Source organism: Phodopus roborovskii, unplaced genomic scaffold, assembly GCF_943737965.1.
Source record: "Phodopus roborovskii unplaced genomic scaffold, PHOROB, whole genome shotgun sequence".
NCBI lineage: Eukaryota > Metazoa > Chordata > Mammalia > Rodentia > Cricetidae > Phodopus > Phodopus roborovskii.
This window is the reverse complement of record NW_026126744.1, coordinates 1,507,692-1,521,068: the sequence shown is the minus strand read 5'-3', so window position 1 is coordinate 1,521,068 and position 13,377 is coordinate 1,507,692. Positions and strand designations below refer to the sequence as shown.

Genomic DNA, 13,377 nt, shown 5'->3' with positions numbered 1-13,377 from the left:
TCTCCAAAAACCAGTAATAATAATAATTATTATTATTATAAATTTCTAATATTATAAATTTTTAATGTGTTTTGATCCCTATTACTAAATTAATTTCTGCAATTTCAACATTATTCAGAAAAGATAATAAAGAATGGTAAATACTAGATGTTCATAAGCATTGCTTATGAACGATATTATTTGTCTAATCAAGTTGGACTTATCATGGATGATATGTTTTATTCACTTTCACAAAATGTTTTATAGGTGAATTAATGGGCTGTCCTATTTGTGATTTTATATATTTATATTTAAAATGTTTCAATATTTATATATAAAATGGTCACAAATCATAGTGGCAGCACGTTGTTTTAGTTTGCATTTGGCTCACCATTGCTCTTCTCTGCCTGAAATGTCAGACTTCCATCTTATATATCAATATCTCACATCAGAGGAACTAATTAAAATGCTAAGTTGAGAAAACTTCTATCATACTAAAATTATTTTCTGTGTATTTCAATAGTGATGTAATTAGCTGAATGCTAATGTTTGGTTATATGCTAATGAATGATTATAAAGTCTGAATCACTAGTTGCTATTTTAACTTTCTCCATAGTTCTTTGTTCTTTTTTTTTTTTTTTCCCAGCTCCAGTGAGTATCAACATAATGGTCATATTCTCTGTTTCCCACACACTACTATTCATTTCCTTTTTTCTTCTAAGAAATTCATCTTTGATTAGATACTGGTCTCAAATATATGTCTGAGTTATTTAAATGATCAGCTATTTTTTTACTTCTAAATTTTAAATAGGCTCTTAATCATGTAACACATTTTGAATACACTAATACTTTTAAACGTCATGTTCATAAATACTTTCCATTTTTAAATTCATTAAGTATATGTTGTTGACTTTGGTAATTAAGACCATGGATAAGTCTTTCTAGAATCTGATAAGCAGACAACTTTTGGTGTTGAAATGACTTTCTTTTTGGAGGTACCACCATCTTTCCAAATGATTCTTTTGGGCTCCATCTCATGGTATTATTTCCCAGAGGTCAGATTTGTGTGGTCAAAACTGCTAGTGTAGGTCTGATAATGTATAGCATAATATAGTCACCTATGAAAGATTTTCCAGTAAGTCAATGAATCTAAGCTGAAATCTCATTGTATGTAACTATGACAAGATTGAAGAAACTAATATTGTAGATATGTTCTAAGCATTTTTCGTTTTTCTCCATTTTTTGTCTTATTCTTCTTAAAAAGCTCAGGTTTTACTGTCCATACCTCACCCTGGATCTGTATTTGTTTTATAATTTTAAGGGAAATAATTTAAATATACACAGTGAAAAAATACTTGACCTCTGTGAATTTCTCTGGATCAGAAACCACAAATATTTTGTATCATTCTTTTCATTTTAGTTTCCAATATGATGCCTTAAAGGAAAAAAATGCAACCTACTCTCTGGGCCTTTCCTATTTCTAAAATGAGATAGGTCTTTCATTATTTTAAAAGTAATAATAAAGAGGACAGTCAAAGGGAAAAGTGGAACGTTTCAGTTGAGGAGGAGTACTACAATAATGCAGAAACAAACTGTAGTCTTTGAGTTTACTTTACCTTTCTCAGGTAAGAAAATATAATAATATTAAATACATGGTTAATCTCTGCAGAGAAATACATGGTTAATCTCTTCAGAGTATGACCAAAATCATAAAGCAAAAAAAAAAAAAATGTCATTAAGAAAACTTCTGTTTGAATAGATTGTTGAGTCCCCATGATGGCCAAAACATATGGATTAGTCAGCTTAATTCAGTATAATTAAAAAGTGGTTTCCTGGTATATGTCAACAAAAAGATATAATTATGGTAAAATTTAAAATTCATTAGAAGATCTAACAGATTTAACAATATGAACTGTTGATGTATGATGCACTTGGTACACTTGAGAAATGATTATAAAATAGTTAAAGAGGAGAACCTTTATAGAAGGATATTTAAGATCGAGGACAAGAGGCAGAAATGTAAACCATAAAGTTTGAGACAACAAAGATTAAGCCAAAGCATAGGGAGCAGAGATTCATCAGTTTCGATGGGAGACAGCAATTAGAATTATTTTGTACTGTTGTGGCTATGGGTGGTGTACCATGCTTCAGACTAAAGGTTTTAAAAAGTCAAGAACATTTATAGAAAAACATTGCTCAAGGACATCTAAGTGGAGATCTCTAGTAGACAGTTAAATGTTTAGTTTGGTTGTTTAGGACAATCATTTAGAATAGAGTTCTATGTTTAGCTTACAAGTTGAATTGAAAATTAGTGGCTGAAACTTCCTAACAGATGTGAAACAGATGAATTTGACAGGGCTGGATTTAAGGAAGTATTTAGTTTGATGAGCTCAAGCAGTATTAAAAAACAAAGTTAGTTTGACTACCTTTCCATATAACATGTTCTTGGGCCTGTCATAGTATCCCTATCTACCTCCTGTCATCTTAAACTAAGTATGCTTTACAAATCAAACCAATAGTGAAGAAGCAATATAAAAGATCCCAGAACACCAACATGTAATGGACCAAGGAGTATATGGAGTTGGAGAATGTTAGTTGATAAGTATTTGAGAATGTAGGGGAAGCTTTCATAACAGAAATAAGTCATAGAAAGGCCATGAGTTCAGTTCTCATTGAAAGCATGATTAAATTTATAGTCCGATTTCTTTGTCCTTCAACATGTCACCATACTCATATTTGTCTTGAAGACTGATATGCTCAAGTACAGGTCATTGCTATGTACATTATGATGATAATTCATGGCCTCCCTCAAAGTAAAAAAAGTATGTAACAGTGATCAGTTGTTTATTTAGAATGCACTCTTTCATAAACCTCCGTGAAGGAGCCAGTTTATATGGAGCCACCTGGAAACACTTTGGGGGTTCTGTCTTCAGATAATTGCTCAATGACATTTTATAGCTTGTTTTCGCCTCTTTTTCAACTTATGATATTTACACTTGCCTGGTATAAGGTGGAATAGGGCAATCTAACCATATATAGGTAAATTGTTCTGATATATGTTGACTTACATCTCTGGTTAGCTAATCACAGAGTGGTATTTTTCTAATAAAAAATAGGCTCACCTGACAAATCCATTTTCTAAGGATCAGGTGGTCTTCCTTCCTCAGAGTATTCTGGGAATTTGTAAATTATTGCTGGCTTTGTGGAAAATGCTTTGCCAAGCAAAACACTTAAGACATCACTTCTATTTGTTGATGAGGCTTATTGAACCTGTTTGTCTCTTAGTGACCTTATATCAAGAGTGTTTGTGAAGGCCAATTGGTTGTAAAGAGGTACTTCTTTTGTGAAGTAAAGGGCAAGTACTCACCACCATGAGATCAAAGAAAATGTGGTTTTATTAACTTGGATCAAGCAAAACAGAAGAGAAGGAAAACCAGCTTTTATTTATTTATATATATATATATATATATATAATATATATATATATATATAAAATTGATCTTTAAGGTAAATGTTTGTTTTTTTGTTTTTGTTTTTTGTTTTTTGGTTTTTTTTTTTTTTTTTTGATCATGTAATGTGACAGGCTTCAAAGTTCTTAGTAGCCTTTCAGGTGTTTCCTCTTTGTTGCCCATCTGCCCCTTCCTCTCACTGGTCCACAGGAACGATGATCAGAAGTAAGAACATCCAACCAGTCGGAGTGATTTCCTTGTGGTGAAGTTCCAAGGATATTAAGTAACACAGTATATTTGATGGCAATTGTGAGGCATGTAGGGCTCAGGATGTTTTTTACATATAGGGCACAGATTACCCAGTGGCCTAACTTGTGCTGCCAGCTTGCTCTGTTTCCTGAAATCCCCAAGTGAGTAGGAAAAAAAATAATTGGAGCTTTCCAAACCCTTTAAACATTTCTCTTGAAATCTTTCTCTAAGTACATTCCAAATGAAGTAAGAACAACCTAGATACCTCATGCTATTAAATGAAATTGATTTATTTGCTTTATTTTATTATACTGATCATTTAAATTTTTGACCGGTCTGAGACATTTTGGCCTCTATGCAGAGCTCCAATACATATTTATTTGTTTTCTTCTTGGTAGTCTTGAACTTTTAAAAGGAATTCTAGGATGGTATTTTGTATATTTCTTTAGAAATCTAATGATTCTTGATAATTTAATTTAATCTGATTCTATGGTGAGATGATGCAATATAGGCTTCATACAGTAATATAGTCTGCTATAATTATTTTTAAAAATGATGAAACTAGGTTTATTTGCTGACATACTAGTTTCTTATAGCATGCAGTTTTTATTTGGTAAATGCAGAATCCTTAGAGCGCATAGAAAAAAAATGTCAGTTGGTCTTGTGTAACAAATGAATTATTCATTATCCTGGAAGTTTTTGTTGTTGTTCATCTAAAATAAATTATTTCACTATACCAGCTACAATGTGTTTGGAGTGGTTTATAATAATTCATGGTATATGCTTTATGGGCTATATGTCATTTGTGGTTAAAAGCAATTATAAATAGAACAAATTATTGGGGTTTTTTAAAAATGTTTTCAGCTAGAGAAAGGAAAATTGCCATGTTTTAAGGCCCACATCCAATGCCATGCCCTTGTGACAGCTGAGAATCATGTGTACTGATGTACTAGGGTTCACTCCTTGGCGGTGAGCTACAGTGGCTCCTTGGGAGGGAGGGAAGGTTCCTGTGAAGGGGCTGCTCCATGTCAGCACTTTGACCATTGGTTTTCTGCAGTAAAGCAAATGTTGTTTCTTGAAATTTAATATCAATTTCAATTACATCTTAATAGGGACTTTCCCTTATGTTAAACTGAATTATAGAATTAAGAGAATGTTTGCCATGGGTGATTTCTAATGCCTGGTGTGAGAGTTACTGAGAGTCAAGAACGATCCATGTTTATCAAGAAATAAATATTTTCTTTCCTTTAAAAATAATTGCTTAACTAATATGTAAAACACTGAAATACATGTATTAAATGGATACCATGTACTGATACAATATCTGTGTATATTGTGTAATATTTTAACCATGGTGAAATTACCTCATTGATCTTGCTTTATTGTCAAGACCTCAATTATCTTTTGTCCTGACATTAAAAAAAAACACACAGTTCTTTATCATTAAGTGTAGTCTTGATATAATTGTTATAATTTTATAACAAGAAATTTTTAGATGTCTTTTCTCCTTCCTTTTAAGTATTAAATCATATAATATGTACAAAGTCATTATATATGTCAGGTATATTCACCATTCAAATACAAACTCTCATAGGGATTCATGTTAGAAATGGAGTGAAATCAAAACAGTTGGAGTCAACTACATTACATTAGGTGAAGAACTTGCATGGGGTTAAACAAGTGTGAGGTACATGCCAGTGTGGATGGCAGAAGTCAATGTCAAGTGGCTTTCTCAATCAGTCTCCAGGTTCTTTGGTGAGAATGGATCTCACATTCATCTCACAGGCTGGTTACACCAGCAGAGCAACAATACTGCAGGAGTTATGGTCGGATGACATATACTTGCAACAACACCAGCTCCTTAAGTGAGTGCTGGGTGTCAGAACCCAGGTCCTCATGCTTGGGTAGCAAGCACTTTATTCACCAAGTCAGCTCCCCAGCCTAGCCTCTAAAGCTTTAATAGGATTTAATAACTTCTGGGTAACTAGAATTTAAAGACTTGTCTGAGCACAAATTGGTTTATTACTCCAATTATTTTCTTTATATTATATAACACTCTCTGCCAAGTTCTCTATTAATTTACATATAAATAGATAATATCTCACATATATAAGAGTAGTTTTTAAAAATATCTTGTGTAAGCGTTAGAACAAAATATTTATTTGCCATGTTTACTGTCATTATCACAATTTAACACTCGAGAAAATAGGAATTATAAAATCAGTGTCAGTGTTTGATAAATTAAACAATAAAAGATACAACTGACAGGGAAATTGATGATGAACTTGAATATTTTTATTTTATTTTTTCTGTTTTTGAAATTATAATTTCAGCATCTACTCCTTCACTTTCCCACCTGAAGTCTCCCATGAACCTACCTGGCTTAACTCTTATTCTGATACCGCTCAATAAAACATAAAAAAAAATTCTGTATTCAGAGGACAGATTAGACCTTTATAAAAAAAAAAAAAAGTTTAGTGTGGGGATGGCAACAAAGCTCAGCATTCGGGAGTACCTCCTACTTTTGCAGAGAAACTTGAGTTTTGGTCCAAGCATCCACATGACAACTCACAACCATTTGCAACTCTAGATCTATGGGATCTGATTCCATATTCAGACTTCTCTGAGAACCACACACACACGGAGCACACACATACATGAGTACGCACATATATGTATATACACATATACCCTTACACATAAAATTAAAACAAATAAAAAGATAAAAAGAAAAAAAAAAAACACCCAGGCTATCATCTATGAAAGGGGAAAATGTGTATTTTCCACAGTGTTATCATACAAATTAAGATAATTTGTGAAAGATGGTTAAAAAACAGCACAAATTTTAGTAGTCAGTTAAATCTGTTATTTGAAGACATTAATAATGTTGCATATACTAGGAGTTGTATTATATCGTGTGTGTGTGTGTGTGTGTGTGTGTGTGTGTGTGTGTGTGTGTGTGTGTTTATAAATTATTTGGAAGGCCAAACCTACTTGTTTTATATTTTTTATCTTCTTTCATCATATTATGTGTTCAACCTTGTGAAAGTAATACACATCTAAACATTGAAGAACACACTGAGACACATACAGAGGATGATAGTTCAGAAATGGACGACTGGGAAGTCATTTCTAATACAGAAAAGCCAGTAAGCACCCAGTAGATATCAGAAAAGCATAACAACCATTATCACCTTGCTACATATAACTAATGTTTTCTTTTTGTCATGTAACATTTTCTTTATATGTATTAAATCCTGTTTCATGTAGGCAATATTTCAAGTAATACTCACATCAAGATCATCTTTAGCATTGTAGTAGACAACTTCATTGCTCTAAAAAGAGAAAAGAAAGTTGTGTTGATCATAAACAACAAATACTAGACCTAACAGCATACTTTTGAATATTTTAAGTAGCAAGCAATATTGTTTTAAATTATATACCATGAAATCCATAGACCATCTAACATTTTTAGACACACAGAAGCAGTATACCAGCACAACCATAACAGCACATCTTGCAGCAAAGAAATAATCTCAGTATAGGACTAAGAAACATTGTCCATGTAAGACCATAAGGATTTCACAGTGGATGTATCCTTGGAAAACACAAATAAATACATAAGTATGATAAATAATGAACATTATTAAAATTAGGTAAGACAATTTTTATATTAGTTTTAAAAAGTTTTTAATCTTCACATATAATTCTCCATAGTGTCAACACTTGAAGACATAATATGTAATGTCAGAAAATTTTCATGAAATTTAAGTGATTGAAGTCAGATAGTAAAGGTTACCCAATTATAATATGTGTCATATTATATACCTATCAAATTATATGATACTGTTATTTTTCTCTGGGTACTAGTGGCACACACTTTTAATCCCAACACTCAGAAGGCAGAGACAGGTGGGTCTCTCTGAGTTCAAAGTCAGCCTGGTCTACAGAGCCAGGACTGCACAAAGAAACCATGTCAAAAAAAATATTTCTCATTTTCTTGTAAAGTTGTAAATTAGTGTCTATACTTCTGCAAGAATAAACAATTGACAGTTCCTCTGAATATAGTGTTGATGAAATATACTGAAAATGTGTATTTTTATATTTAATTTATTTTATATGTTTTATCTTATGAACACATATGTACCATGTACATGCTTAGTGCATGTGGAGGACAGAAGAGGGTGCTTTGTCTCATGTATACATGTGCACACCTAGTGTGTGCAGAGGACAGGAGAGAGTGTGGCACCCTGGAATAGATGAGCTGCCTTGTAGTCTCTGGAAATTGAATTCAGATCTACTGCAAGTATAACTAATGCTCTAAATTGTTGATCCATCTCTCTGGCCACCAAATAATGAAAGATTAATTAGGAAAAGAGGCTAGTTCTGTACATCCGCTGTAGTAAATTGGAAACTATACAAAGACAAATATTTCTGTGTCTCATAAACATTTACTAGCATGGATAATTCTAAAATGGTATTAAGAGTAAACTTAGAACACAATTTTTTTTTAAAAAAATAAAACTTAGTTGGGCTCTGTTTTTAAAAACAAACTAAGTTGATGATCAAGCCACACCAGTCAGGCAAAGAGGTGAGTGACAATTCTGACAGCTGAGCTGGCTCATTACAAATTCTTTCCTCCAAGACACATCCCACAGCCCTGTCCTCACCACCCCACCACTGCTGAGCACTGCCCACTCCTATTGCTCAGGTGCAGGCCACACCAGTCAGAAGAATAAAGGAATGACCCCTCCCCCCACAGCCAAACTGCCCCACTCCTCAAATTCTATTCTCCAAGACCACAGACAGCTCTTGCCCTCCTACTTCATCACCCCTTCCATTGCTGGATTCTGCCACTACTAGGTGCAGCCCATATCAGTCAGAAGAACAGGTGAGTGACCCACCTGCCAACTGAACTGCTGGCTCCCTAGAATATGTTCCCAAGATGCATCCCACGAATCTAGCTCTCCCACTACATCATCCTTCCTGTGGACAGTCCTTCCCACCAACTCCAGATGACTTCACCTCCTCATGTGCAAGCCACACCAGTCAGAAGGACAGAAACCCCCTTACTGCAACAAATAGCAAGCTGCCAGAACTCCAGCACCCAACATAGACAGAGACTCCCTAATAGATCAGAGGTCACACCAAAAACCAGAAATCCAGGCCACAAGACTAAAAGGCTAAAGAAGAAACAGAAAACAAGGAGAAGAAACACACACACACATACACACACACAAACACACACACCAAAAACAGACTCATAAATTGGGATCTAAACCTAATCATCCCAAATTCAGATACCTAAATGCCAGTGTAAGAATACAATAAAGAAGAAACAAAAAACAAGGAGAACACACACACACACACACACACACACACACACACACACACACACACACACACACACACGAGAGAGAGACTCAGAAATTTGGACCTAAAGCTAATCATCCCAAATCCAGATGCCTAAATGCCAATGTAAGAATACAATAAAAAACAGCCCTGACAATATATCACAACCACATTCTGACAGCAAGAACTGAATATACTAACATATTCTCCTGCAGCAGAAGGACAAGAAAACAACCTTAAAGCCAACTTTGTGAAGATGATAGAGGACTTTAAAGAAGAAACGAAAATCACCCTTGAAGAAATGGAAGAAAGGTAATCAAAACTTTTGAGGAAATCAACAAACTCATTAAAAATGCAAAGAAAAAAAAACACCATAGGTGAAGGAAACCACTCAAGACTTGGAAATTGAAGTTGAAAGAGTAAAAAAAAACACAAACTGAGGGAAACTTAAATCAATTCCACTAAAATCATAGACTAGACAAAGGTGCTCACACTCTCCATATCTATTCAATATATTCAAAGTTCTATCTAGAACAATAAGACAACCATAAGAGATCAAGGGAATACAAATTGGAAAGGAAGAAGTCAAAGTATTGCTATTTTCAGGTGATATGATATGATATGATATGATGTGATTCATACATAAGCAATCCCAAAACTTGTTGACCAATGTAATCTAATTGAAGACACAGAAGTAAATCTATACAATTTGGACACTTGATTTTTGATCAAGAAGCCAAAATTATACAAATGGGAAGAAAAGAAATCTTCAAAAAATGGTACTGGTCTAGCTGGATGTTGACAATGTAGAAGAATGCAAATAGATCCCTATCTATCCCCATGCACAAAAATGAAGTTCTAGTGGGTCAAAGACCCACCTGAATTCTAGTTACATTGAACCTGATAGAAGAGAAAGTGGGAAGTAGTTTTGAAAGCATTGGCCCAGAAGACAACTTCCTGAATATAACACCAGTCAGTAGCACTGGCCCTAAGATCAACACTTAATAAATGGGACCTCATGAAACTGCAAGGTTTCTGTAAGGCAAAGGACATATTCGACAAAACAAAATGGTAGCCTCCAGAACAGGAAAAGATCTAAATAGAGAATTTTCAACAAAGGAATCTCAAATAAAAAATGTTCACCATCCTTAGACATCAGGAAAATGCAAATCAAAATGACACTGAGAGTCCATTTTCACCTTGAGAATGATAAAGATAAAAAACAAAAGTGACAGTTCATGGTGGAAAGGATGTGGAATCAGGGGGACACCCCTCAATTGCTGGTCAGAAAGCAAACATGTACAGCTACCTTGGAAATTGATATGGCAATTTTTCAAAAAATAGGGAATCAATATGCCTCAATATCCAGTTATGCCATTCCTGGGCATATGCTCAAAAGATACTCTACCATATCACCAGGACTTTTGCTCAACTATGTTCATAGTAGCTTCATTCATAATGGCCAGCAACTGGAAACAACCAAGATGTCCCTCAGCCAGAGAATGGATAAAGAAAATGTGTCATATTTACACCATGGAGTATTACTCAGCTGTTAAAAACAATGACATCATAAAACTTGAGTACAAATGGATGGAACTGGAAAGGATCACCCTGAGTGAGGTAACCTACACCCTAAAAGACAACAATGGTATGTTCTCACTTGTACTTGGTATTAGCTGTAAAGTAAAAAGGTAACTAGCAACTAACTTGGATTCATAGGGGTACATATAGGCTGATCAATCATGGAGCCTGCATGGGACTGACCTAGGCCACCCTGCACTTTAAGTTACAGTTGGGTAGCTTGAAACTCTTGTGGCCTCCTAAAGGTGACAGCAGGGACTATGTCTGACTCTGTTGTCTGCTTTTCGGATCCTTTCCTCCTACCAGGTTGCTTTGTCTCACTGCAACTTGACATACTATGGCTGCTTGATATCCATGGGAGCCCTTTTCTTAAGAGAAAAAAGAGAAGTAGAAGGGGGTAAAGGGTTTGGGTGAGGGTGGTCATGGCAGAAGAGAATGGAGGGTAAACTGTAGATGGGATATAAAAACTAAATAAATACATACATAAATAAATAAATAAATACAAAACAATCCACATACTAAGTTGTTATAGCTGTTTTATAGAAAAAAATGTGTGAAAGTCATGACATTTAGAAAAAAGTAGTTAATGATGTCATTCTGAGAATCTGGATATATGGCTCTACAGTTAAGTACATGTACTGCTCTTTTATGGGAACTGAGTTAAGTTGCCAACAGGAACACAGGATGGCTTGTAACCACCACTCACTCTAACCCCAACTTGAAGCCCTTGTAAGGACTCTGGGAAGTTTAGTAAGCATGTTAGTGTGCAGGTTCATTCTTTCTCTCTCTCTCACTTTCTCACTTTCTCTCTCTCACTCTCTCTCTCTCTCTCTCACACACACACACACGCACGCACACACACACACACAAACACTTATAAATATTTGGGAAAAACCATCATTTTTTTCATGTGCTCAGTGGCTCAGTGTATGTTTGAATGTTTGCATTTCCATGCAGAAAAACATAGTTTTGTTTCCCAACTTACTAAAAACCAACAACAGGAATGTCTTTTGTTGATTTGATAAACATATCTTGAGACTGAGGAAACTATACTAGTCTCTGTAAAGTCTAAAGAACCCCAAACTGTAAACATTTGAGAATAATGTTCATTTCCCTGATAAAAACACATAAACTAGAATTTGATTCACAAAGGATTGATTGTACGTTTAAAAATGTCATTTGATTTCTGAAGTGACTGGGCAGTGAACTTTAACAAGCACAGAGTTTCCAATTCCTGAAAGTTGTCACAGTATCCCTTGTGACTGAATTAAATATAAAAGCAGGAGACACTCCCAAGTCTCCAAGACTCACACCTAATCTCTGCTTTATTGATTCCAAATACAATGCAGTCATTTATTTTTCAGAGACAATTTTCAGTTTGGAATGCAGATTCTGACAACAACTTAAACACAGATTAAGTTAGTCTCCTTTTAGACTTCATTTTGGATCACATGCTTCTTGCATTTACAAATTCAGAACACGTAGAAAATTGAGTGAAGCTATGTTAAATTCTAAGCACTTCAGTGCCATCTTGTCAACAGAAACATTCATATTGTATATATACACCATTGTGGAAGTCAGGAAAAGCAGGAAATAAATTAAACCCTAACCCTCTCTTACTGGAAACAGATCAATTATGCAGCATGACCTGTGGGAATATGATAACATTTGAAAGACAGTACTAGAGTTAACAGACTCAATGGGTTAATCAAATTGTTTCCTGTGTGATCATGTAAAGAGGTTCAGCCTTCCAAGCATGAGGGTGTCCAGCTGGCTGTCAGAAGATGATCAAATATGACAAGACATGCTAGGAGTTACTCAAACTAACATTTTGAATCTGCTAAGAAAAATTGTACAAGAAATTTAAAGTCAGCCAAGTAAAATTAAACTCAAAAATTCAAGTTTGAGATTCCTAAAGTATTCCCATTTTTACTCTGCTACAATTTCACATAAATCCTGTTATTTAACTATACTTTCAGAAACTGTTCATTTCTCCTAAAACTGTTTTGGAAAATAATCTGAAATTTATTTAAAATTTTTTTCCATTTATACCAGGTCTTCTGGGTTTGAGGTGACATCATTATACTTGATATTTTAAAATGAACTAAAGAAAATACAAATGCAGCATATGTGAATATGATTTAAATTTGACTATACTTAATATACAAACTATATATAAGTACATATAGTTATGTTACATTGGATTAGTCATAAAATTATCATGTAGCCTAAACATCTGTATTCCTTTTTGAAGCCAAGTATGTAAAATTTTCTATTTTAAAAGAGTTCATTCTTAACATAGTCTTATATATCATCTAAATATATTTATATTTAGGACAAATGTATGTTAGGAGAAGGGAAGACAATGATGAGGCACCAAGTGAAATCTCTGTTCTCAGGTTGGGAAGGTGGCAAACCTTACTGTTATGAGCAACACCTACTGATACACGCCTTACAACAATATATCTTCTCTGCCAGTGAAAGTGATGACTTTAGGACCACCGCCAGTAAACGTGATGTGGCAAATGTCATTAGTAGCATATATTTCTTTATGTCCTTACTAAACCTAACTAAAAAGTTCAGTTGGTTAATTCACTAGGATGAATGTGTATAAGAATCAGTATTTGTATACAATTTAACTTTGAATTGGTTACATAGTCCTCATCTATAGCAAAGTGACCTAGAACATTAATATTAGCAAATTTTGTAATCATATTAAACATTATTTTCTGGTTCCAATTCATTATATTTTCCTTTATAAAACAAT

General features: G+C 34.2%; 1 protein-coding gene across 7 annotated transcripts in view; it reads right to left on the bottom strand.

The window, feature by feature from the left end:
- Positions 1-13,377, bottom strand: part of Cacna2d1 (calcium voltage-gated channel auxiliary subunit alpha2delta 1) — a 413,204-nt gene that overhangs the window by 148,319 nt on the left and 251,508 nt on the right. For all 7 annotated transcript variants that reach the window (XM_051174924.1, XM_051174923.1, XM_051174922.1 and 4 more), the window contains exon 5: positions 6,971-7,012. In XM_051174924.1, coding sequence (XP_051030881.1) covers positions 6,971-7,012 — 42 coding nt within the window. The remainder of the gene's footprint in view (positions 1-6,970; positions 7,013-13,377) is intronic.